The sequence below is a fragment of the Ursus americanus genome, chromosome 14 (genome assembly GCF_024610735.1).
Source record: "Ursus americanus isolate L20-20 chromosome 14, mUrsAme1.1.p, whole genome shotgun sequence".
Classification (NCBI taxonomy): domain Eukaryota; kingdom Metazoa; phylum Chordata; class Mammalia; order Carnivora; family Ursidae; genus Ursus; species Ursus americanus.
This window is the reverse complement of record NC_142140.1, coordinates 30,348,732-30,375,082: the sequence shown is the minus strand read 5'-3', so window position 1 is coordinate 30,375,082 and position 26,351 is coordinate 30,348,732. Positions and strand designations below refer to the sequence as shown.

Below are 26,351 nucleotides of genomic sequence, written 5' to 3'. Positions count from 1 at the left end.
GGGGCTCCCAGGCAGGCCGATGTGGATCTCTACTCTACTGTCAGTCAGTCATGTGTGGTTTGGTACGTTACTCTACCTCCATGAACCATGGTTTCCTCAAGTGTAAATTACCAATGCCCATTGTTGAGGGTTATGAGGATTAAGTGAAAATTATAAAATTAAACCACTCATTCAGATGTACTTGCATGTCAAGTGCTGTCTTAAAGGCATTTGCATGCATTAATCCTTTTGGTCCTCACAACACCTCTAGGAGGTACCGTATCACTGAGGCCCTCATTTTAACAATCTATAAATGAATGGTAGGGCTAGGAAAGGTTGATTTTTGCTGGGTCATAAGACTGGTAGGTGACAACTCCAGGATTGAAACCAGGCCATCTGGCTTCAGAGTCCTCCCTCTCTGTCAGTATACTGGAATCCTGATGACATTCCCCCTCCATCCTTACTCCATTTCCAGCATCCCCCACGCCATCTACCGAAGCTGCCTATGACATTGAAAGAACAGAGAAAAAAATAAATAAATAGTAACCAGAAAACACTAGAGGGCTTGGGTAATTTTTCTTTCAGGGCTTCGTATGACATCATGCAAATCAAAATTAACTATTTAGAAATGGAAAAACACACTGGTTTGATACCTACTTAGAAGAAGGCTGGAGGTTTAATAGGAGCAGGAAAGTTTCCGACAGGAGACAGGCAGGCTAACGGTTCCTTTCTTCTGCCTGGAGGGCCAGGCACCAGAGGTTTTGTCCCCAGATCACCAGAAAGGGAGGGAGAGTCAGACACACGTACGTGGGGAGTGGACACCCCCACATGTACACCCAAACCCATGCCCTGAGCACCAAAATCAGTTTTGGGTTACTAAATTCAGGCAACTGGATTCACTGTGAGAGAAGAGATAAAAATTTTCAGGCAATTCCACAAGATAAAAGCTACTGCGTCCTTAAAATACTAATTCTTCTGGCAGTAATGCAGGCATGTGATAGAAACATACGCAAGGCACTTTTTGTCACGGCTTTAATCAAAGGATAAAAGTTCTCTGGCAAATTACAGCCCTCGTGAAATTTCTTTACAGATGAAAATAATAAATAACAGTCGAGTAAAATCATTTTCATTCTCAAGATGTCAGTTTCTCCATTCTGTGCACACCAAATTTTAGGAATTCATTTGGGTTGAAAGCAAGGAGCCATGAGGAGATTCCTCTGTGTCTTCTCATCACTTTGATGCTATGCAGTGGACTAAGGTGTGCATGGGAGTCACTTACAGTGTCTGTTAAAATGCAGAGTCCTGGGTCCTAAACCAGACCTACTGAATCAGCATAGGGGCAGGCAGGTTTCTGCTTTGTGAAAACCTACTTCAAGTAACTGAAGTATACTGTGGGTTTAGAACCATGGGTTACCTATTACTGTAGGGGTACAGGAGAGGATAAAAAATATCAGGGTAGAGATTTTTCCCCCCATTTAATAAGGTAGGTTTCTGAACACTGAACTGGTCACTTTTATAATAAATTCAAAGTCGACATTCAAAACCACAAGTCATATGATCATAAGAAAGTTTTCTCAAGAGCTTAAGCAAAATGGCAAAGTTAACAGTGACAGAATTCACTGTGTAACTGTGAACTCATCAGGGCCACAAACAATCTCAATGCCAAGTACATTCTCCTTAAGTTCAGTCTTTGCCTATTTGCCAGATGAGAAAACTGAGGGTAAGGTTAATATTAAGAGACATGCACAAGGTCCCAGAGACAGTACATGGTGGGCTGGGCTATTTATTCCTGTTGGTTTCTCCTCATATCACTCAGTACAATAGACAGGATTCCCTCCACTGAAAAAATGAAGGCATAGATATTCAGAGAGGTTAGGAGTCCTGCCAAAGTCACACAGTAAAATAGTAGAGCTAATATTCCTACGGAACCTCTGACTGACACCAAAGTGTATTAACTACTGGACTTCACAAAGAGCTAAAATGTCCTCTATGTTCATGAATTGAAAAGATTACCAAATCTCCACTGGAAAATCGGCTCTGGGACCATAGAGATCCCTCGGTAAATGGAACAGTCACTCCTGTTTGGTTTTAATTTTAATTTTTTAATTTTTTAAGATTTTATTTATTTATTTGACAGGGAGAGAGAGAGTATAAGCAGGAGGAGGAGCAGAGGGAAATGGAGAAATAGGCTCCCCTGCTGAGCAGGGAGCCTGACACGGGGCTTGATCCCAGGACCCAGGGAACATGACCTGAGCTGAAGGCAGACGCTTAACTTGAACCCAGGTGCCCCAGGTTTGAATTTTTAAACCACACTTTTTAAAAGAATTCCTTCTCTTGTTCTTCCCTAAATAATCTGAAAAGTAACTGCTAATATATCAATAGTTATTAAGACACTTCCAACTGCCTTAATATTAGAAAATTAAATGTCTAAGCAGGGGATTCAAGTCCATAAATACAGAAAAGGGTAAGCAAGCATATTCTATAAATAGTTCTTATGAGATTCTAGATTCCCTGCCTGCCATAAATTTCTCTCTTTAATATACCTAAAACACCCTTCCGCCCAAAGATGCACATAGTAATTACTCTAAAAGATAGCTCACATTAAACTTACTAAGGAGCATCCCTTTTAAAGGACAGAACACTGCCTTTAATGATTTGGCTAGTTGAAATTACATCTTGGAATATGATTTGGGAACCTGATTAGTGGAAATTCTGGTCTTTATCAGTGATGCCTGAATATAGGGGATTCTTGAGAGAAATCCCAAGAAACTCAGACCCCAGACTACACATTGAAATGCAAGTACCTATCATCTTCTGCTTCATGTTAACTCAAGTTAGAAACTGAGGAGCAGAGATCTGCTCTATCCAAGTCCTGTTATCTTCCCCAGACCACCCAAAAGGACCATAGGAGACAATGACAAAATGCAGGTCCTCAAAAGCTACCATTTTTGAGGGGCTAAGGAAATATAGGTACAGAAATAAAAACAGCCATGCAAACAAATAAAAAACAGTAAAGAATGCCTTGAAGGAAATCAAATAAGGCAACAGGATAGGGAGTAAAGGCTTTGGCAGAGTCACTTCAGATGGGGGATGGGAGTCAGAAAAGGTTAATAAAATAGTGACATACGGCTGTCACGTATATACGGTGATAGGCAGATGTATGTGGTGATACATGCCTAAAACCAGAAAAAAGAGATTGTTTCTCAAGCCTGGAGCATGCCCAAGTTGTTGCAATGATCACTGGGTAGATAGCAGGGCTTTATTACTTTTAAATTCAAAAGGAGACTGAATAATGAACTGAAAAATAAGAGGTCATTTTTTTTACTTCCCATTTCCCTTTCCCGCTACAAATTACTTCCTAAGTACGCAAGGCCACCTTGTTCTTTGCAAAGCAGCATCGAAAGCCCCTGAAACAAAAAACCCCTCAAGTGGCATCACGTCCAGGAGTCTCACGCAGGGGTGCACCTTCACTACCCGGCAACAACAGTGGCTTCAGGGGAAGAGATCACTCCTGGGCTTAGTGTTCTTCCCACCCGGCATGAGACCCAAATGGTTCCGAACCCAGGCATCAGGCAGCATCCCAAGAGTCAGACACAGACAGAGATGAAGCGCACTGTCGCTGTGCGTTCCCTGGCAGGCTGTCAGATGCCACCCTGAAAGGCGCAATTCTGTGAATTTCAAAAAATGAAATGCTCAGTCTTGCACTGCAGGATTCAGAAACAGACAACTGAATACTGAAGGTGCTGCCCTGCTCCCTGGAGGGGCTGGCTCCTGGAAGGCTGGCTTCCACTCGTCAGGGGCACGTGGCCCTTGCCAGCTACTATTTTATCACCATAAAAATCACGAGGCTGAGAAACAGCCAGGCTCTGAAAAGACTCAGAGGGCGTGCTGGTTCACGATGAAGATTCCCAAGCCCCGAACGCAAAGATTTAGAATGAGAACTGAGAGTGTCAACTTGTTTTTTTGTTTTTGTTTTTTGTTTGTTTTTTGACTAACACCAAAATGAATGTTTATGCAGATAGTATAAGCAATGCATTTGGAAAAACATAGATTAGACAACGTCAGATATGTGAACTTGGTCTAAAAGGGCAGTTTTCCAAACTTTGTCATATGCCGGTCTAGGTTTTCATCTGCACGTGTGTGGTTGTTTTCTTTTAGCCATTTTATATTCCACAAAGGACATAAGAGGCTCCCCTCATTCATATTGGGGCAATTCTGTGATTGGGCTGGAAACAGGTGAGAGATGTCCAAAGCAATACAATCTACTGATTCAAAAATATAGAATTGTTAAAAAGACTAACTTATGTTAAGTAACAACGGTGGTGAGCATAATAATCACATTCAACACTTCATGTATGAGTCCTATAGGCCAAGGATTACTCCACTGAAGCTAACAAAACCATTTTTTGGCTAGACAGCTGGGACACCAAAAAGGTAGTCACGATTAGAATCAGAGAGTCTATAGCCTTGGGGCCCAGCCCTGCTAGTCTTGGTGTTCACTGTTTTTTGTTTTGTTTTGTTTATTTACTGTGTTTTTATTACTATTTTTAATTCAGATAGAATTCAAATACTATAAAGTCATCCATGTTAAAATGTACGATTCAGTGGATTTTAGAATATTCGTCACATTGCAAGAACATCACCACTATCTAATTCCACAACATTTTCAACCACTTAAAAAGAAACCCTGACCCCCGAGCTGTCACTCCCCACGCCCTCCTTCCTCCAGCCCCTGGCAATCACTCATCTACTTTTTGTCTCTATTCAATGCCTGCTTGTATAGGACATAATTTTAATACCCCACTCAGAATTCCAAACTGAAATTTTGAGATATTATATATTCATATAAATTTTATGATATGTTTAATATGTACATTGTATCAATCTGTGCATTCCACTTGATAGGGTTTGTGCACTCTCCCACGTTATTAGCAATGCTGCTACAGCTGGATTTCCAACTGCTGAAGAATTCCCTCAAATAGTGCACACAGCATTTAACTAAATCTGGTGGTGTTGGAATTTACATTCGCATACTGATGGGGTTTTTTAAAGATTTTATTTATTTATTTGAAAGAAAGAGAGAGAAAGAGAGAGCATGAGTAGGGGGGAGGAAGAGGGAGAAGCAGACTCCCTGCTGAGCAGGGAGCCCAATGCAAGACTCGATCCCAGGATCCCGGGATCATGACCTGAACCGAAGGCAGACATTTAACCGACTGAGCCACCCAGGCGCCCTGCATATTGAGTTTTTAAAAAACTAGCAACCAGGTTTAAACAATGTGTTTTGTATTTCAAGAAACAGTTTCAAAAAGAAGCTATGCATATCAAACTCCTTTCAGTGGCTGCATGTTTAGAAGCCTGGCATGGGGGTGGGCAGTGGGGTGGAGGGAAGCTGTGAGTCCCCTCGGTTCCTATTACATCACATGTCTGGAGCAATCAGGAGGCTAGCTCTTTTTTTATCATGAAGAATCTGATGGTGGTCCCTGTAGGACATTTGTTCCACAGAAGTACTTCCCAGAGATTCTATATTAAAAGTCACACAGTAGCTCTATTAAACATTAAAGCCACATGCAAACTAATATCAAAAAGGGACTATGTTTTTTTTGGCACTGTTTGGAGCCAAGCTTACCTTGGCCACTCACAGCGGGTCTCAAAGCCATAAAACCTTATTTTGCAAAGTATCACATTAGCACCCCAGTTTGACTTCCTTCTGATTTCTAGCACTGAAAAAAAAAATAGCCTTTTCTATGATTTAGGTGTAGGACCTAACTGCAGAGGAATTTGCATTTGTATGAAGGGGGCTAAAATCCAGCTTCAGAATCAGCCAGGATTTTATTCTTTTATTTTATTTTACTAGGGAAGCAGAGAGTATCCTAATAAATCCTCCTTTCCTCTTTTGGCACACTTAGAAACCCATGTTTGAGCTCCACTGGCTCTATTAGGTTAGAACTTGGGTATGAACTACAAAGGGAGGAAAAGTATAGGTATGTGGGTGGAGAGAGAGAAGAGAGAGAAGCATGGGCACAGAGCGAAAGGAGAAGTGCGGGCAACCACCTCGCGTCGCCAGGTGCTCGAGAACGATGAGGCAGAAAAAGGGTACGTGTGAAGAACACAGAGGCCCCGGCTTCACATGGGACCCGCCAATCCACACAGGGCTCACATGCTGTTCCCTAGACATGACCTCGCCCGAACCCCTTTGACTTCAGTCTCTGTTTTCAGACTTCTTGATTTAGCTTCTGTTTTAGCATTTACACAATAATAACTTTACTACAAAAGGTAAATGTCTTGTAAACTAATGGGAAACATATTGCTTGGCATAGTTTATAATGTCAGGATTTATGGCTCTAACACTGAGGGTCTCTCTGACCTCGAAGATAACATAATGAGCCAGCAATGTGCTGCAAATGGCTCAGTGTGATTTTTATTAGTTCTCATAATTGCCCCTTATTAATTTGTATGCACGTAATAAGCACTCACATTCACAGTCTGTCCGGCTTCAGGGCCATCCTGGAAGGAGGGAAAAAAAAATAGATAAATAACAGAGGTGGTAACAGATAGATGGTATCTGCTGCTTATTCAGAAATATCTCCTGTTAATAATTTAGATCCAATTTCATTGTGTGTTAATTTATAGTATTCTCATGGGGACCATTCACTTCAAATGTGTGGGACCAGACAGTTCTCCATTTCCGCCTGAGAGTAAGTGAGAAGTTATGTATAAAAATGATATAAATTATCCAGTGAGCCAACCCTCTTGCCACTTTCCGTGCTCTTTGCTCTTGGCTATAGTTTTAATTGCATTAAAGGAAGGTTGGAAATGTTTGAGGAGGTAAATTATCACACCTTTTGGTTATCTTTAAATCAGATGTAGTTTAATTAATGTCTGATTACTAGAAGTCTCTACTTAAAAAAAAAAAAAAACCTGCTGTAAACATAATCCATTAAGCAGGAATATGGGCTGTCTTATATGGGAAGATCACCCAAGACTGGGCCCTCTCTGGCTGTCCTGACCTTGGGGGGTGGGGGAAGTAGGAGCATTCATTGTTGCTGGGCCCTTTTCCTATCTTGGTTCCTCCTCTCAGCTTTTTAAAACCCAACAAAACTATTGGCTTAGTTGAAAATGAGCCAACCCGCACAGTCGTCAGTCACAATACAAAGCAAAAGCAAGTGCTTAGCTGGTTCGAGATACTAGAGCAAGCAAGTCTACGGTCAAAAATTGTAAAATTGAATTAGAACCTTGCAACTTTAAGAAAGTCTTTCTTTTTTTTAATTTATTTTTTATAATAATTTTTTATTATGTTATATTAGTCACCATACAGTAGATCTACTCTGTGACCCAGACTAATGGGTAAGCGTGTTTGTCCTGTTGTGGCCAACATTAAGTAGAACTGTGTATCCGTGGTTTTCAAACTTGAAGTCACAGCCCATTAGTGGGTCATGAAGTCAGCTTAATGGGTTGTGATCAGCACTAAAAACAAATCAGATAATACAACAAAAATGATTAGAGCGCACTGAAAGGGTAAATGCTGTTTTGTAAAACTCTGGTTTCCTTTATCTACATATGTATCCATGGGGAGGGAGGGTCACATGATTGTGGAATAAATATCCTAGAGTGGTTTAAAGCTTTAAAAGGTTTGAAAACATGGCAAATGTGAGAGTACTCCAAGTGCTATGCACAAGTCAGTTCCTATGTTTATGGGATTCACTTTCTAGTAAGTTATGTTAGATAACTAGCGCTGGCCATTTCCTGGGAATGTGAATTTCCTCTAGCATTTCATTTAACACTGACAGATGTCTTTAGCCACTTGCCTTCATTTGGTCTCTTTGGAAACGTGATTTGTAGCATAAGCTTGGTAAACCCACCCTAAGATTAATTACCTGAAGGTGACTCAAATGGCTTGACATACAACACACACACACACACACACACACACACACACACACACACAATTTTAAAGGGAAGTTTACTCTCAACATAGACGTGGCAGCAAAAAAATTTTTAAGAAGCGTTTAAGGGCAGTTTTAGTCCGACCCTTTCATAACCTGAAAATAGTGGCCTTCTGTATCTGCTCTCTTTGTAGGTCTACGGTGGAGAGATGAAGAGGGTAGGAGGAGGATGGGGAGATGAGGAGGGTAAAAGGAAGATGTTAAATATTCTGCATAACTAAAGCACCGAGGGCAAGGTATCACATGATGGAAGAAGCCAATTCTTTCCAAGGGGTCCTTGCAGAGTCATCCAATTTCAAGGCCACTAAGGACTTTAATTAGGTATTGATACCTCCTCAACTCTTCCCAAAGGGGATCTGAGGGGCATAGGATATGTTATATTGATTTACTCAGTTCCCACAGCCGATGACTCACCACAGACCTCCTCCTTCTACACCTGGCTCAACCTCTGTCTAAAGATCTCCAGTGATGGAGGTGGGGGGGTTGCATTCTCTTCCTGGGAAGCAGGTCACACAGAATAGTTGATCAATCCAGCTTCATACCAATCCATAATCAATCACTGGGGCTTGAGTTAAAGAGAAAAGGGATCCCCTGAGGGCAAGGCCCCATCTAACTTGCATGTCTCTACTATCCTGAGGTAGAGAGGGCTAAACCCATGCGGTTCTCAAGACATATTAACACACACTAAAAATGACCTGTCTGGCCCCAGTTCCAGGAGAAGATCTGGAATGTCTGAATGCCCATGAAATCACTTGTCTATTATTCCCACCAGCTTTGTCAGCAATGCTGCAGACAGTGTCTCAGCTGACTTCCCACAGTCCACCGAGGCCAAGGATAGGAGGGCGGTCCTGGATTCGTTACGCCTTTGTCGGTGCTTATATAAGACATGAACCACCACGGCTGCCTTCCCAGTGAGATGGCAGCTTAATAGAGCGAGAACCCAATGCCAGGGTGTGAAAAGGAAGAAAACTAACTTCTGAGCTATCTATACACTCACCTGCATGGAAAAGGTGAGAGAAGTCCCCTGGAAATGCTTCTCCACCACCATCCCGACTCTCTGGGTGGCCTGAAACAAATCCGCCACTTCATCGGGACGCAGGTCTCGGAAGCGCTCCACTGGCCGAAGGGGACACACGAGGACATCTGTGGTGATTTCTGTTAAGGCACATGCTGTTGCTTCGCTAGTATTTTTACCAAGAAGTTTATACCCACAGTACTGAATCCCCTTGGCCCAGGGCCTGAACTCGCAAAGACTAAGGAATAAAAGAACAAATATTTACCAACCACCAAACCCCAAGAAGTTCAAAAAGAGCTTATAAACATGGTTAATTATACTTTGAAGGTGAAGTGATGGTACACTGAAGAAATTCTTTTAACAGAAAGGGACATTAATGCTCAGAGAGACTCAAGTGCTGGCTGAAATAATTATGCCAAGAGGCTAAATCTATTCTGGACCATTTTCTCCTGACCCCAATTCGAAAGCTCTGTCTTCTCAAGCAGCTAAAGGCACTGAGTTGGAAAAGCAAGCAGAATATCCATGATTAAAATTTTAATTTCAATATCTCTTTGGAGGAAAAGGTAATGAAAATACCACAGGAGTTGTTTTATTTATGTTTAAAAGGAGTGTCAACATTCTGAAAATGTACAGTGCACTTCATATCTGATAAGAGATGTGCCATGTGGTTAAGCAATTTATGACAAGTGTTCCTCAAATTGATTATTAAGAATTCAGGAAGCCAGTTGAAGGTAAATCATTAACTTAAGAAAAAAGGGTTGTTTTGTTTTTTGTTGTTGTTGTTGTTGTTTTACTCAGGTAAACAAAACTATCTTAACGCATCCTGTAAGTCAGACAGGTCAACATATTTATGCTATTGGCCTGAAGAAACATGATCTAGAGAAAAAGAAAGTGAGTTTGATCACTTGTTGGTGGCAAATGAATATTCAATGTTACACCATCAATAACATTTCAGTTGTCTTTGTATTTGAACTCCTCATATACGAGTGGCTACATGTACACAATCAGGCACACACACACACACACACACACACACAGATATAGTCATTTTTGTTTAGTCTACAGGTACCAGCAGGAGAAAAAAAAAAAGTGTCCTAATGCTCTTTTCTGTTTCTTTCTTTTTTCCTTTTTCTTGTTGTTTTATAAGAGCATGCTTTGCCTGAAGCTAAGCAGCCAAGGGGCATAATGAAACCCCAATGCTATGATTGCTAGTCTCACCAGAATATCAAGCATTGTAGCCATCATACCGGTAGGACTCAGAGCCCAAAGGGAAATGCACTGAGCTCAGCTGGGTGGGCCTGATTTCCATAAGAGAAGAGGGAGGGGGAGAAAGGAAAAACTGATTAATTTGGCTCATAATCAGGAAATTCATGTCAACGGTAAACTAGGAAAAGGAGCATTTGTTTAATCTCAGTTCATTTTTCAAGAGAGGAGAAGGGAAGTCTTCACCCACAGGGCATCAGATACTTAAAAAGATAATTATCCTTCTTTGGCAGGGCTGCTTTATTATCATGGGTCAATGAACCGTTTAGAAATGAAGAATTTCCTTTCATTTCCTTTTAGCAGATTGCCAGCCTCCACTCCCACTGAGTTGCCTTTTCTTTGTTAAAAGAAACCTTTTCCCATCATCCTCCTCCCAGCACCTCCTTCTCCTTCCTCCTCCCTACACCCTCCTTTAGGCCCTGACTTCACCAAACCACAGCAAGATGACAACTTTGCAAGCTTCCAACAATACCCATAATTGCCGTGGTGAGCTATGTCTAAACACGGGGACCAGGTGGGGAAGGAAGGACATTTTATTTAAACAACGGCTTACTGTAAAAACTGTTGGGACGAATCAGAAATTCTTTGTATCTGATATAACTTTAGTAATATCAGTGACATCTGAAACTTTTTTTTTTTTTTTTGCCCCAATGCCATAAAAAATATTTGATTATCTGTTCATTGTCCTTGTCTGATGCTAAGGATTGGCATGACCCAATGTTTAATAAATCAAAACTTTTGTGGAAGTGAATCAAAATGGCTCAATCTGTCAGCTGTTTCATCCTGTGGACACTCAGCCGCAGGGTCACATACATTTATTATTTTAATTGAATGTTAATAATACTAATAACAACATGTCACGAAACAGTTGGAGAGGCTAAACACATTCTCATTTGGGTGAATGTTTTTCCCAGCCCATCTAGGCCACGTTGCCCTGACATATATATCCCCTGAAATCTAACCCTTTATTAAGAAAACATCTTATCTCCCTGCAGCAAACAATGTTTCCATGTGAATAAGATGAGATGGTGTTAACTTTCAAAGGTGTTTACTTGGGCAGGTGTTCACGCAGGTAATCGTTGTCTTTGTTCTGTTGGGACCCAGCGGATGGACAAACAGGCATCTTGACCTGGCAGTGGACACACAGGTGGGCTTCATAGGGAGGTAGGTGGGTCTGGATTGACACAGGGTGGGTGGGGCTCTGGAGCTCCTGGCTCCTGTGTGAGTCCCTGACCTGACCAACAGCAGACTCACTAGTCTCCCCAGGCCATTCTAGGTACTCAATGGCATCAGGAAGTCAGGACCAACCACCATCCCTCAGTTCCTCTGAAACCAGAGCAGAAAAGAACCTATGCCCTAACCTCAACACAGGCGACGTCCCCACTGCTGCTGACCTACTTCCTGAAACTCCTCTTCCCCCCTCCCGCTCCGCTACGCACTATACATCTGTCACACTCGCCTTCCTTCTGTTCGTCTAACACGTTAAACTCCTCCCCAGATTGGGGGCCTTCGTCCCAGCTGTTTGTTCTGCCTACAATTCAATTCTCCTTGATCTTCACATGGCTGCTTCTTTCTTATCATTCCGATTCTAATTCCAATGCTACTCCCTCCAAGGAGCATTCCAGCAGCACCAGCTGAAACTGCTACCCAGTTACTCTCTATCACCCGATTGTCATCCTGCGGGAGGCCTTGCCACCAGCTGGCAGTCTTCTTGGTTGGCTACTACCTGCCTGAATGAGAATATCAGCTCCACAAGAGTAAAGACTGTCCTGTTTACCGCTGGTTCACCCCTGCCCAGAACACCTGACTTAATAAGCATTGCTGCAATGAGAAAATACGTATGAACCAGACCTTCTCAGCAGCTACCTCGGAGTATGAAGACCCTGACAAAATGGAGACAACGTCCATTTATTTTCAACCATCTACACAAGATTGGGATGGTCTGTGAGATTTTTTTAATTCAAAGAGATGTATTCTTAATATTTAGCATAATCAGAACCAATGTTGGATGTGAGCTGGAAAAACAAACACTTGTTTTTAACATAAATTAATTTTCATACGAGCACAAAGGAAATATGATGAGGGTAAAATCCTTGTGAAAAATCCTTTTTATGTAATAATTTTTTAAAAAACTATATAAAGAAGTGGTTTCTAGATTATTCAGAGTCTCAGATAAACTATACCCAAAAAAATGCTGCTTTATACTTTGACTAAGAATTGTATGAACAGTGAGCACCAGGGAAGTGTGGAGGTGAGCCAGGCTCTGGGAATTGAAGCGGAGAACAGGAAGTTGCTCCTGTCCTTCCGGTCCAGGAGACAGAACCAAAACAAGTAACTGCAGTATTGTGGGAGGTACAGATGGAGGTTAGATGATACGGAGGCAGAGGGAAGCACCCAATGCAACAGAACCTGGGACACCTTAGTAAGGCAAGGGTTCCAGGGCAACCACTGGTGACCAAGTTTGATCAAGTACTCCGTGGTTTCCGAAAATAAAACCAGGTTCATAAAGGATTTAAAGCAGGTCAGCAAACATTTTCTGCAATAGGCCAGATGGTAAAAATTAAAGTTCAGTGGGCTGTATGCCTAAGCAGCTATAGACAAGACAAACCATAGTAGGTGTGCCTATGTCCCAGTAAACCTTTATTTACAAAAAGAAGGGGCAAGCCAGATTTGGCCCATGGACCTAATAAGGTCAACCCCTGGTTGAGAGGAATCACATTAGCAAGAGGTAACTAAAGGAAGTTAGAACTCTTTGGGGGTTCCATTCTTTTCCTGAGTTGGAGACTATAGTGTTATTTAAATAGCATATTGGACAAACGTGATGGTATCTTAAAAATTGTCACATTCTAAGGAAGATACCTGAGAATGTTAGAGAAATTTCATGAACTTGTGTAGCACTTTTGACGTTTTTAAAGACCAATCACAATCAGAAAATGTGTTCTGGTGATATCATATAGATAAATCATGAGTGTTGCTCTCCAACGCAACTAAAGGAGTTTCTGCCATCTTTAATTGGAAGAACAAAGCATATGATCCACAAACCCATGAGAGCACCAGAACAGTATGTTATTCACAAATTCAACTGAAAATAAAAGCGTTTTCTCAAAATCAGTGCATAAGCCTTGGAAGAAAACACCATATTGTTTAAAGATGGTGGGTATCATTAGCTACATGATTCTCATAGACAAACAACTCAGGCAAAGCAAATTAATTTTGAAGAACAGCAGACAGCTCTTGTAATTCTACTGCAACTGTTTATATGCCAGTAGTTTTAAGGTACTATCACAGATGCAGTATAATTTAGAGATTCTTAGGCATTGTTAATGGGCAAATCCTATATTATTACAACACACTTTCGTTGAGTCCTCTTTGCCTGGGATTAATATCCCTGAAGAGACTTTTTAGCCAACATGCATGATAACCCTCAAAGAAGTTAATCTACATAATTGAATTTAATATATGTTTATCCAGGACTCATCATGGGTAAGAACCTGTGAAAGAGAGTATCAAATGGGGTCTGGTCTCTCTCTCTAAGCTAAAGTAGAGAGGTCCATTTAGTAGTAACGTTTTTTTAAAAAGAAGAGAAGGGAATAGTTAGAGTTTAGTTCCTGTGGTCCACAAAGAGACTCCTCACAGCAGAAGAAAATCAAAGATGACTTCCTAGTGCAAATGAGATTTCGCGTGAATTTTACAAATGGGGGAGTAATTCAACCAGTGGTTCTGCTGGCAACCCGCTCATCCATCCATCCCATTGCTAGAGCCGCCTCTCAGTCCAGGGTTTGCACTAGCATTTAGGGTGCCAAGGTGAATACAGCAGAGCAACTGACCTTGAAGGGCTCACACTCTGATGTCCCAAACTGTCATGCAGTATAAACAGATCATCACAACACAGAGAGATGAAGACTATTGATAGAAATCAGTACAGAATGTTGTGGGAGCACAGAGGAGGCAGAATCTAACTTTGCCTAGGGGTGTGAGATAAACTTTTCAGTATGGTCTTGCATTTCAATTTTCTAAAATCAGAAACGATTTCTCCAAATTTGGACCAAGATCTGTCCTTGAAAATGGCCTAGCAACTTATGGTTAGCTTTAAAGAAAGTTGTCAGACATTCCTTCTTTGGCCACAATCACTGTTTCATTTATATATGTACTTTCATTTACTTAATCTTTCCAACAAACCATAAAGTACTGTTATAATTCCTATTTTGCAGATGAGGAAATTATAGCTTATAGAAAACGAGACACTTGTGCAAGATAGCACACTCAACGTGAGACTAAAACTAGAATTCTACCCAAGCCTGTGTGATTCCAGGGTCCATGTTATTAACCACGGTGCTGGGATGTTGCATTTTTTGTACTTTTATGACTCAGTCTCTGCCTACCCTCTTATTACAAGTGTGCCCTGGGTGGATCAGTCGGTTAAGTGTGTGACTTCAGCTCAGGTCATGATCCCAGGGTCCTGGAATCGAGCCCCACATCGGGCTCCCTGTTCAGTGGGTAGTCTGGCTCTCCTTCTCCATCTGCCTCTCTCCCAACTCATGCTCTCTCTCATTCTCTCTCTCTCTCAAATAAATAAATAAAATCTTACATTAAAAAAAAAAGTGTGCCCTGAATTCTCAGAGTCTGTTCGCGGAAGAAAGCCATGGGTTTCATGAAACACAAAGACACTGTGCAAAACTGCTAAAGGCTGAGAGACACCTAGCCTTGAATGAAGAAAGCAGAGGAAACACCCAACCCCATCATGGGAGGAAGCCTCAGTGCTGGGCAAGAGAAATAGTAAGTATGCCCTCATTCTAACAGAGAACTGTGAGTAAGGACATCAAGAATGAGAGAACCTCCTTGCACCAGGCAGTTCAGCAGGAGGAAGTATGGAGGCATGTGGAGTCTGAATTTTGGCCCTTCCCTCCCTCCCTTCCTCTTTCTCGCCCTCTTGTCCTTCCTTCATTCATTCATTTTAACTGAAGTATAGTTGATACATATCACATTAGTTTCAGGTGCACAACATAGCGATTCCACAAGTTTATATTTATGATACGCTCACCACAAATGGTACCTGGCCCTTTTCCATTTTTGAGGTTGGCTTGCTTCAAGGTACCTTTGGCTCCCCTGAGCTGACAGACTCTGGAGAAAGCTTAGCTACAACAGTCAAAATCGATGGTTAGGCTGACAGACAACTGAAAAATCCTGTGGCCTGTTGGACAGTGACTGGGAGTTGCTGACTCTGTCACATCATTATTTTTATGACCAAGGCCCAGAAACTTGGTAATGCCTTTCCTTTCCCTCTTCTTCTTCATGCACTAGCAGCCCAGAAGTGCCTGCCTCTGTCCCTTGGAATGTAAACACTTGAGGTGTTTTGCCACACTGCAGAATGATGACACAACATACCAGGCCCTGTGCTGAGCTCTGGGTGGCACACAGCTAACCCAGAGTACACACAATGAAAGAAAGAAATCAAACAGAATCCTGCGCTAGTCAAGCACCTGAAGTTGGTATGGCAGATTGCCAAATATTACCACAAAAGTCCCTCCCATCCCACCTGCCCCTTTGCAAAGTGACTTTGCTTCTCTTCTCATCAAAAGTGGAAGTCTGTTTCCTCTCCCCTTGAATTTGGGCTGGCCTTGTGACTTGCTTTGATCAGTGAAATGTGGTAGAAGCTTCTCTGTGTGACTTCCCAGGATCAGCCCTGAACAGACTTGACAACTCTGTTTTTTTGTCCTCTTGGAACACTGAGACCAAAATGCTGTGAAAAGCCCAGGTGGTGTACTGGGGAACAAGAACCACATGGAGGAGAACTAAGGTACCACAGCTGATAGCCAGTACCAACTGTTAGAACCTTCCAGCCACAGGGGACCTACTGACTGACTTCCAACTTCTCTATCAGCTGTCTACTACTGCACTATGACAACAAACACAAACACAGTGGCTTAACATAACACTACTTTGTTTTCTAGTCCTGATTCTGTGGGTGGTTTTTGTGCTGGTCTCACTCAGGCAACTGCTTTTAGTTGGCAGGTAGGCTTGGGGCTGGGCTCAGCTGGGTCCCCTGGGCCCCTCACTCCATGTGCCTTTTCATCCCAATACAGAGGCAGAAACTCTGAACGCCTCTGAAGGCTTAAGTTCTCCCACATTCTGTTGGTCAAAGGAAATGACAGGCCAGCCCAGGCTGAAGGTGGAGAAATAAATTCCATCTCCTGACAGGAGGAGTGCAAAGACCTCACTGAAAAGAGGTATGGGCAGGGGAAGTCCTATTGCATTGGGGGTCATCACCATAATAATCGACCACAGGTAGTAACTGTGAAAAGAAGTCCTGGGGATCTTATAAAAATGGCCAGGTGCCCAAGATAGCTTAGACACCTGCTGAATACATGCAGGCATGGCATTTTTGGAGCTGGGATGGGCCTTAAACATCATCCTTCAATTATCATTACATCAATATCTTCCTTGTTGGATGGGGGAAAAAGAGGGGGAACACAGTGTTTAACTGATTTGCTCAAAGTCACACAGGTGCACACCCGGAACTGAAACTCAGCTATCAGGCTTCCCCACACCAAAGCTCCTTCCATTACACACAAGATGACAAAACACTGCACCTCTGCCACCATGTTCCAGTGTTAACCTCTGGCAGACATCGATAATCAGCTCCATAACTCTCTCCTTGAACCACAGAGACTCGGATTCCTTCTCAATCCTGCCCTCGAAGCAGCCGTCACCAATCAGAGTGGGCACGTAACAAGAGATGCAGGGGTCATTTCTGTGGCCTCCTCCCCTGCCTCAAGAACCACACGAACATCTGTAAAGACCCTGGTGGAGTCAAGAACAAAGTGAAATGCTGCAAAAGCGAGAATCTGCCCAACGACATCAAATGTTCATTACGTTGTTACATTTTTATTCAAAATAAATTGGATAAGTTTAAAATTTGCTCATCATGGATAATAATTGATGATCTAAAAAATAATTTCATGTACATTTCCATGACAAATATGAAATATTTAAATATAGAGTCGTGACAGAGAAATGGAAATGTACTGAGTCAGATGATTAATTAAAGAAGACAGCAGAATATTATTCTCAGAGTTGTTCAGACTTGCTCCCATTTATTTTTCTATATCTGATCTAGTCTAGGGATTCAGAATATAAAAGTCACTAAAATAAATCAAACCATCAAAATATCATTGATTCTGATGAGGCTGATTAGCATGTGCATATATGAATATGGACGAAGTCAGTATCAAATAATATTATGAAGAATTAGTCATTCTTTGGAACTAATAAAAAAGTAGAGTGAGTATTCATCTCTATTGCAGACTAGTATGTAGTTCAATGACAAGCAAGGAACTTTCCAGTTCGTACTGCAGACTTCCGGAGACCCTGTGTAATAAGTTATTTGCTCTAACAAATAACCCTAGCCCTTGCAAGTGTTTAAGATAATTCATAATGTCACTTCAAAAACAACAGGACTGTGAGGTATTTTTTAAGAGGCGATTCAGTTTATTTGATTTAAATAGCACAGTTACAGAGCTTTGAATCAAATTAGGTGGCATCTCAAAAAGTAATCTACTATTCACAGTGTAAGCACTTCTGTGAATTTTCTTATCAGAAAGGCGGAAATATTACCCCCCAGATTAAGCAATGCAATTCTGAAGAAGCAACTTGTCCATGTGGGCCATATCTTTCTTCACTGGATATTAACATACCCACTGTCGTAACTCAGAGACGACATCATGGGATAGTCATCAACCATAAGCATAAGTGGTGTAAATATAATTTTGAGCAAATTAGATTTCCAGAATATAATAATCTCCAGGACAGTGTGATTAAGATAATGATAGTACTCTGCTCGTCCCTGGATCTCAGGGCAAGCATCTCTTGAGTATCCATGAGAATGCTCATGTTTTGTCCTGGAAACATACAGTGACAGTGAGTCCTCAGTCATCTGGGGGAAGGGAAGGCAGATCTGCGCTGAGCCATCCCCCAAACGCCCACACCGATCTGGACGCTCAGAGGTGAGAATCACATTCATAGGGAGAAGTGAACATGTGGCCTTCAAAGAAAGGAAAATCAAAGAGGAGCCTGAAGCCTGAAAGCACTTTGGTACAGATTCTTTGGTTTAAATTTCACCCATTATTCTGTGTATTTTTGAAGGCAAAGGAATCTTCTATTGATTAACCTAAGAGAATCAGAATGGGAAAAGCTTACTTGCATTAAATTAAATATGTGAGGAAAAGTGCATAATATCAGAAGGGGAAGGAAAGAATATATAACACTTGTTTGCTGCCTACTATGTTCTGGTGACAATCAGTGACCCTTTGAGGAGATAACAACACCCCTATTTTTCCACATGCAGAAGTTCCGGCCAACAAAGTGAAACCACATACCCAAGATCACACAATTATAAAGTGAAAATCTTGGCTAAGGCCACGTGGTAAAGTCATCTATGCTATTTCAATGCCGCCAAGGTCACGGAAGCCTCCATGTGCCTACTGCGGAGTTTACTACAGTGGTTCACCAGAACGCTCATTTCATGAGATGTTACCACACATGAGACAGGAGGAAAAAAACGTGTGGTCACGGAGGATTAAAAAGTACTGGATGAAATGAAGTAAAACAGTTTTCTTTAAGGGCAGTACTCATCAGGATATTTTATATGCTAACGTGCATTCTGACTTCTCAAAAAGCAGAGATGCTATGCAGCATTTCTTGTTTGCTTGACAATAAAGGTATTATTATTATTATTATTTTATTTTTATTATTACTTTGCACAACGCCGCACAGGACAAATGTTCTGGGGCATGTTCTTCGGGAATCTTGAGCATCATTTACCTCAACACAGAGGAGCCTGCGAAAGATGTTTTTTAAACAAAAAGAAAAATATCCTGTTAATTCATATGGGCAAAGCAAGAGGATATTCCGCTACGTGAAATACACTGAGAAGTTGAGCTTTAAAATACATCGAATGGGATATGAAGGTCATTAGTACTGTTCACCAACTCTCTCAGGTTCCTGCCATAGCCAGGCACAAGGTAGGATTCTACTTCCTGGATTCTCGTGGTTAGATGAAGCTGAAGATGAATTCTGGCCAAGGAATTGTGAGCAGAAGTGATATATGTTGCTTATGGAATAGAGCTCTGAACCGCAGTGTGAGACCCCAAAGCTCTCTTTCCTTCTCCATGGCAACCAGAAACATCAGTTGCGCAGTCAGACTGGACTGGCATTATGGGTCAGCAGGGGGCTCTGTTCATCACCTGTTCTTAGTGACTAGAGCAAGTCTGTCGAACAGGTTTCATCTCTTTTGCTAACTCCCAACTAACCTGTAGTCACTGCTTTGAGCATTATTTTGAAGAGGATTCTGAGGCCGCAATAAGAATCAGGAGGGACGAATGGAGGGATTTGTTAGTTTTGGCTACCATGACAGAGGGAAGGCTATCCATGTGCATAATCAAGTGTCTCCCATTCTTCGATTAGAAAGCCATGCAAAATTTCCCCCAAGGCTCACGTTCCCCCTTTTCTCAATGATGTGGAAGTCATTTTTAGGTATTGCAATGTCTCTGAGTAACAGTTATGAAAATCTGGTCTCATTGGTATCGTCCTGGAGATACATAGAAGAATATGGGATTTAAGTGATTCTAGTTAGGAGAGTGTTGAAAAACAGTTACTGTCACTCAAAAGCATCTGTCCACAATGTGCCAACACGGGAGCGGGAACACCCCAAAATGAGAATGCTATAAAAATGCTCTTAGGTGTTAAGAGCTGGAAGAGTTTTGCAAAGAAGAAGAATAAAGTACACTTATCAGCTGAAAGAAATATTTAAGAATCATCCCCAACGAGGATTTTTAAAGAAAAACTTCATATATACTCTGCTATGAGAATCACTTCAAAAACTCAACAAAAAGCTTTTTAATTCTAGTATAGATCAGGAAGTAATGCTAAAGATCTGTAATTCATTGGAGATCTGCTAGAAAAACCACAGGCAAGGTAAGTAATTCAGTAGCACTTGACCATGTACGTTTCCATTCTACCAGCAGGTGAATGAGGACAGAGCATCTGGAGTGTCTATTTCTATAGACTGGGACCCAAACTCCCATACAGTGAGGGTCCTTCCAACACAAGCTCCACTAGGTCCTGAAAAACATGGATTCCACTTCTGATTTGCTAATGCCACTCAAGAGCCACTGGAAAGTCCAATTTCCATCCGATCTCTAGTAGAGTTGGACAAGCCAGTGAAGCCACCCACACATCACAGTTCAGATACTGTGGAAGGCAAAGAGCAACCAAAATATAAATATGGAACAGCAGGGACTCTTTAACAAGAGAAAAGAAATAGGAAATGGGAGACTTCTCTGCCTCCATTTTCCATAAAAGGGAATATGCCACAGGGAAAGCATTCTTAGAAGACAGGAAATAGGGGCGCCTAGGTGGCGCAGTCGTTAAGCGTCTGCCTTCAGCTCAGGGCGTGATCCCAGCGTTCTGGGATCGAGCCCCACATCGGGCTCCTCTGCTAAGAGCCTGCTTCTTCCTCTCCCACTCCCCCTGCTTGTGCTCCCTCTCTCGCTGGCTGTCTCTGTCAAATAAATAAATAAAATCTTAAAAAAAAAAAAAAAAAAGAAGACAGGAAATATTCCCTAGTAGACAGGCTCACATGGCATTCCTGGTGCCACACAGTGTAATGCAGACTAGGCCGTCAAGAAGTATTTGGTGCAAGAGAAAATGACATGCGTGCTCATTCTTGCTTAATCTGGGAAGCAATTCTTTCACATAAGTAATTCTTCAAAATGTTTCAGAAATTGTTTCTGAGACCACTGAACAAGACCAGACTCAACTTACTTACATGAAAATAATTAAGGGAAATGCACTTACTACTTAAAAAAAAAAAAAAAGCTTAGTTCTGAATTCTTAATCAAAAAGAGACCCAGCTAAAGGCACAGAAAAACTAAACATGAGATACCCTTCCCTTCACACATCAAAGGCGGTGCTTGCATTTTAAATGGGAAACTTGTAGACCATTAACTCATTGGAGCTTGGAAAGATCGGAGAACAACATTGTTCTATGCTCTTTTAAAAACAATGATGAGATCTTTTTTTTTTGCGACAGATACAAATGTTGATAGAAAAATTCCTTACTTCACAAACAGAGAGCCTGAATTATGTTAACTGGGCATTCTCGGAATGTGAATTAACCTCCCCCTAACCAAAATAAAGAAACAAATTCAGTCCTAAGGTAGCAATCTAAAAGAGATGTGAGAATATTTCATATTGAAAGGTGTACCCGTGTTTAATGAATGAATTTCTCTGCGAAATACTGAAGGAAGGCCATAAAGCCAGATTTTGGAGGAAAGAGTAGAAACAAAACACTTTTTTAGGATGTTGTATGTTTTTCATTTGTTCATTAAGTATGTAATTTATTAAGAGAATAATTAAGAGAGTTAATACTCTTATACTGGAATTAAAACACCAGAATTAAAATTAAAAACTTTAAAGAAAAAAAGAACCTCCTACCTGGTAGGTATTGTGTACAACACTGAGGACAGGGCATACACTAGCCATAGGCACCCCATTCCCTCCAGTCCAGAAGCGTACACGGTAGAGTGTTTGAAAAGGCAGGAAACAGATAAAAACGTCACCTATTGTGAGAGAGACAAGGGTTGAGATAAGAAAGCAAAGATGTAATGACACAAGAAGTACTTTCCCAGCCAACACTGCTACACTGGGAGTAAGCTCGGCCTGTTGACCTGCAAAGCTAGGAAAGAGCACTGGCTCTCCACAGCTCTGGGGGTCAGGCTGGACTGATTCTGTGTGCATGGGGAAGCCTCTGAAGATTCCCAGGCAGTGGGTAATAGAGATTTATGACAGAATCGGAGTTCTCTTTTAGAAAGAGCACTGTAGGGGCGCCTGGGTGGCACAGCGGTTAAGCGTCTGCCTTCGGCTCAGGGCGTGATCCCGGCATTATGGGATCGAGCCCCACATCGGGCTCCTCGGCTGGGAGCCTGCTTCTTCCTCTCCCACTCCCCTGCTTGTGTTCCCTCTCTCGCTGGCTGTCTCTCTGTCAAATAAATAAATAAAATCTTTAAAAAAAAAAAAAAAAAAAAGAAAGAGCACTGTAAATGCTGCATAGAAAAAAAAAAAAAAGGATTCAATCAAAGCAAGGATAAAAGCTGAAGACCACTAGGGATGGCTTTACCAGAGACTAGCTGAGAGATTCTAACTAGGCCCAAGCTATGGTGGTGACAATGCAGATACAGAAAATTCAAGACATATTTCTAATGCAGTAGCAACAGCACTTACTGATGGGGTGTGGGGAATGAGTGGAGGGGGATCCCAGAGGACTCCAGCGTTCTGGCCTGAGCAGGTGGGTGGAGAGTGGTAATTTAGGAGATAAGGTGGTTGGGGTTGGGGGGGGGGCGGAGCTGATGCAGTGTCAGGTGGCTCACTATTTAGAGATCGTTCCTTCTTGAATTTACAGATTTCCCAAAACCAACTAACCTGGGGGTGTAGATGGACCCCAGGACTTCTATGAATCTCCTGAAAACGTTGGCAAGATGGGATGGATATGTTTGTGCATGTGTGTGTGTGTGTATACTGTTTTCTGTGGTCTTGAGTTGGCAAAAAATTCTTAGTCTCCTGACTATAACTAAGATAAGAATCATTGATTTGAATTAGAAAAAATATTTGGAATCAGTTCCCAAGAGAATAAAAAACAGACTCACACTTCTATCCATTTTAGCTTAGAATCTAATAGACTTGCTGTAGGAAAGATGTTAGGGTTCGAAGCAGATGGCCAAGAAAGAATTCTTAAGATGTCTTTGGTGCCAAAAGGTGGTTTTATTAAAGCACGCACGAGAAAGGACCCGTAGGCAGAAAGAACTGCACCAGGGTCATGTGGAATGGCCCACTATATACTTTCAAGTTGGGAGGGGGTTAGGGAGAGTGTAAGTCTCTAAGGAATTTGGAAGCAAGGTTTCCAGGACCTTGAGCAGGCTAGCTATTGTTGGGTAAGGTCATTTATTACCGTCTAACGAAACCTTAGTTATGAGACCCTTCAGATGTATATTGGTGGGTCATATGCTTGGGGCATGATAGCCAACATGTATCTTGGTGGGGGATAGAGATAAAGGAGGTTTCCAAAGGAATTTTTACATGTTAAAGTAGACTTAAGGATCCTGCAGGCTGGGCTAAGATTGCCTTTTGCTCTAAGCAAAGTATTAACATTGAGGCAGCTGAGTTTCTGGAGGAATGTCACTCTGCCTGTTTCAAGGACTTGTCAATGGGCTGTAGGTAGTAAGGAAATTTAATTTTTCTTCTGCCTTTGTTTCCCACATCAGACCCACTCTTGAAAAGTGAAAAAAAGAAGTTTATTTTGTGTCTGAGCAATGCGTTCACAAGGATGAACCCTCCACAAGAGAGAAACTGAAGATTTTTTTCCTACATGGCGCAACACAAAATCATTTCAATCTGATTCAGCAGCGAACAATTTAAGACGTGTCTCTTCCAACAAAAGACAGCTGGACACATAAAGATGATCGTGTAATCCATTCAAAATTAAAGAATAGGCTAAATCATTTACAACAATAAAAATGCAGAAAATCCTACCAGGAAAAAAAAAGGCGTGAAAACTCGAAGTAGCAAGTGATTTCTAAATGTTTCCAAAACAGGAAGCAAAAGACATTTTAATGTCACTCTGGTAGCTTCCAGAATAGAATAAGTTAATCAGGCAGCCTCTAAAAACAAAGAGGCAATTCATTAAAAACAAATAAATTAAAAAAAAAATTCAGCAAGAAGTGTCAAGAAAGCAGGTTTTTTCAAGATCGTGATTCGTATGCAAATATAGCTCAGCATTTATCGCTAAAACCCCCAAAGCCTGTAAAGGGACGAAGTTTGTTCTTTCCATCTTAAACTCTTCTCCTTATGAAGTCAACTGACAATGACAAGGAGGGCTGTGACATCTTTAAAACAATAGAAGAAACACCTTCAGTGTTTCAAACCACTAACTCCTAAGCCACTCTTTCTTCCTCAAATCTCTTAGCCTAGTGTCTCTGTTAACGCTCCGCTCGGCTAATATTTATACCTACTTCATTGGTGTGTTACAGGTCTTTTTGTTTGCTTGTTTGTTTTTTTAATAAGGGATTTTTAATATCCTATTTCACACCATAAAGTGAAGGCTACTAAGCCAACAGTTGCTTAAAAAATCAATAGAAATGAATTCCTTTAAGGCCTCCCTCCGGGCAGCATGCCCCTCGTTGAAACCATAACGTGGAATAGGATTGGAATATTGTTCACTGACATGAGGGTTATTATCGTTTGGAACCCAGAACTTCCCTCATGCCACATACGAAACTTCATCCCTATGCTTCCAAGCTCCACTCACTTACGCGCCACCCTTACCTCATATTCTATCTGTATTTTTCTTCCCCATCATAACCCAGCATCACTGGAGGCGGGGCTAGAGATACGTCATCTGACTAGAGCGACGTCTTTCACTGCAGGTTGATCTATATGAATTTTTCCAAACGTAATTGTCAACAATAAAAGCAACCTCACAATACGAAAAACAAACACTGACAACATTGAAAATATCGAAGTGCTTTCAGGATTTGCAACTTGTTTTCCAGGCTCTCACTTTCGATGTTGGGTTTAGGCAGCACAGCACATGATACGGTTTGCCTAATGTTTAAATTAGAAGACCCAATAATCTCAGAAGAGTCTATGAAAGTAGCAACTTGAACCCAAGATTTCTATGTATTTTAATTTTATTTTGTATATAACTGAAAAAAAATATTGAAGCATGCTAAGAAAAGCAAAAAATTCTGGAAACAGATGTTCTGGCAATTTCATAACAATTTTATATTTACATGTTGTTATTCCTCCTGCAGGATCTTAAAACTCACTCCCATTTCCTTATATGCTCAGATATTAAAGACATAGCTTTGCTACCTGACAATCTTCTGGCATGGGGAATCAAACATTGGCCCCTCTCATTACGAATATTACCATCATCACCACAATCTTTGCCATCAAAAAGTAGAAATTCTTTGAATCACCAAAATGATTGCTAAAATAGTGTCTCAAATTTCTTATTGATGACAAAATGTTTTTCCAGGAGACTGCAACCTCAAATACTAAGCCAGAACGATTCCATCATAATTAATGTTTCCATATGGAGAAAAAACAAAACGAAACAAAACAAAACAAAAAACCAAGCCTCTCCTTGAAAAAAATACTCCTACTTAGAATCTCATCTGGTCCAGCTTAATCTATGAAAGAGGAAAAAAAAAAAGAATTCAAATTGAGAGGGATTATTATGGATTTTTAATATTTTGATATCCTTACATCCATAGTAATTTACCTAATATAGTAATTTACCATGTTAGTAAATTACTAATAGTAATTTAGCTAATTTAAATCAATGCCCATAGAGCAGTGCTGTCTAGTGGGACTTTCATAATGAGAGAAAGGTTCTATATCCTACACTAATATAGTAGCCACTAGTCCCGTGTGGCTTCTAAGCACTTGAAATGTGGCTGGTGGGACTGAAGGACAGGATTTTAATTGCATTTAATTTTAATTAATTTTAATTTTAAAATTAACAATTAAACATCAACTTTATATTTTTATTTAAATAGTCTCCTATAGCCAGGAGTCACCAGTAGCTACTTGCTTCTGCACCAGACAGCCCAGCAGAAGCCATGGGTGTATAACAACAGTGAGTCGTGATAATTGAGGCAAACAGGAAAATACATACCCCATGGTGGGTAGACACTACTTCATTGTTTCTTTTTATCAAAAGAAACTGGAAATTGGAGGCTATGTGTAATTCTCTATTTAATTTTCAGCAACAACAGGCAGCCCTCACTCATCATGGCTCCAACACTCGAAAATCTCAATGACCACAGTTCAGTTAAATAATACCAGTTCCCCAACAATCTAGTTCAAATTTCAGGAACCATGGTTTGTTAGCTCAGAGGCAATGCATAAAGTACAAATCCATTACCAGGTGTTCCGTCCGCGGACCACCATGTGGATAACAGATGTGCATCGCAATCAGGGACCGACCACAGTACTTCTTTCAAGGTTTGTCTGGGTCACCGCGCACCTGTCCTTGGTCACATGGAGCCAGGAACGTAGAGGGAGGTGCTGCCCCCTCCCCCCCCCCCCGCCCC

At 41.3% G+C, this 26,351-nt stretch overlaps 1 protein-coding gene across 8 annotated transcripts in view; it reads right to left on the bottom strand.

Moving 5' to 3' along the window:
* FHIT (fragile histidine triad diadenosine triphosphatase) overlaps positions 1 to 26,351 on the bottom strand; it is a 1,378,910-nt gene that overhangs the window by 243,979 nt on the left and 1,108,580 nt on the right. For all 8 annotated transcript variants that reach the window (XM_045807502.2, XM_045807501.2, XM_087866889.1 and 5 more), the window contains 2 exons: positions 8,920 to 9,065; positions 6,454 to 6,483 (listed from right to left, as the gene is read on the bottom strand). In XM_045807502.2, the coding sequence (XP_045663458.2) occupies positions 6,454 to 6,483; positions 8,920 to 9,065 (176 nt within the window). The remainder of the gene's footprint in view (positions 1 to 6,453; positions 6,484 to 8,919; positions 9,066 to 26,351) is intronic.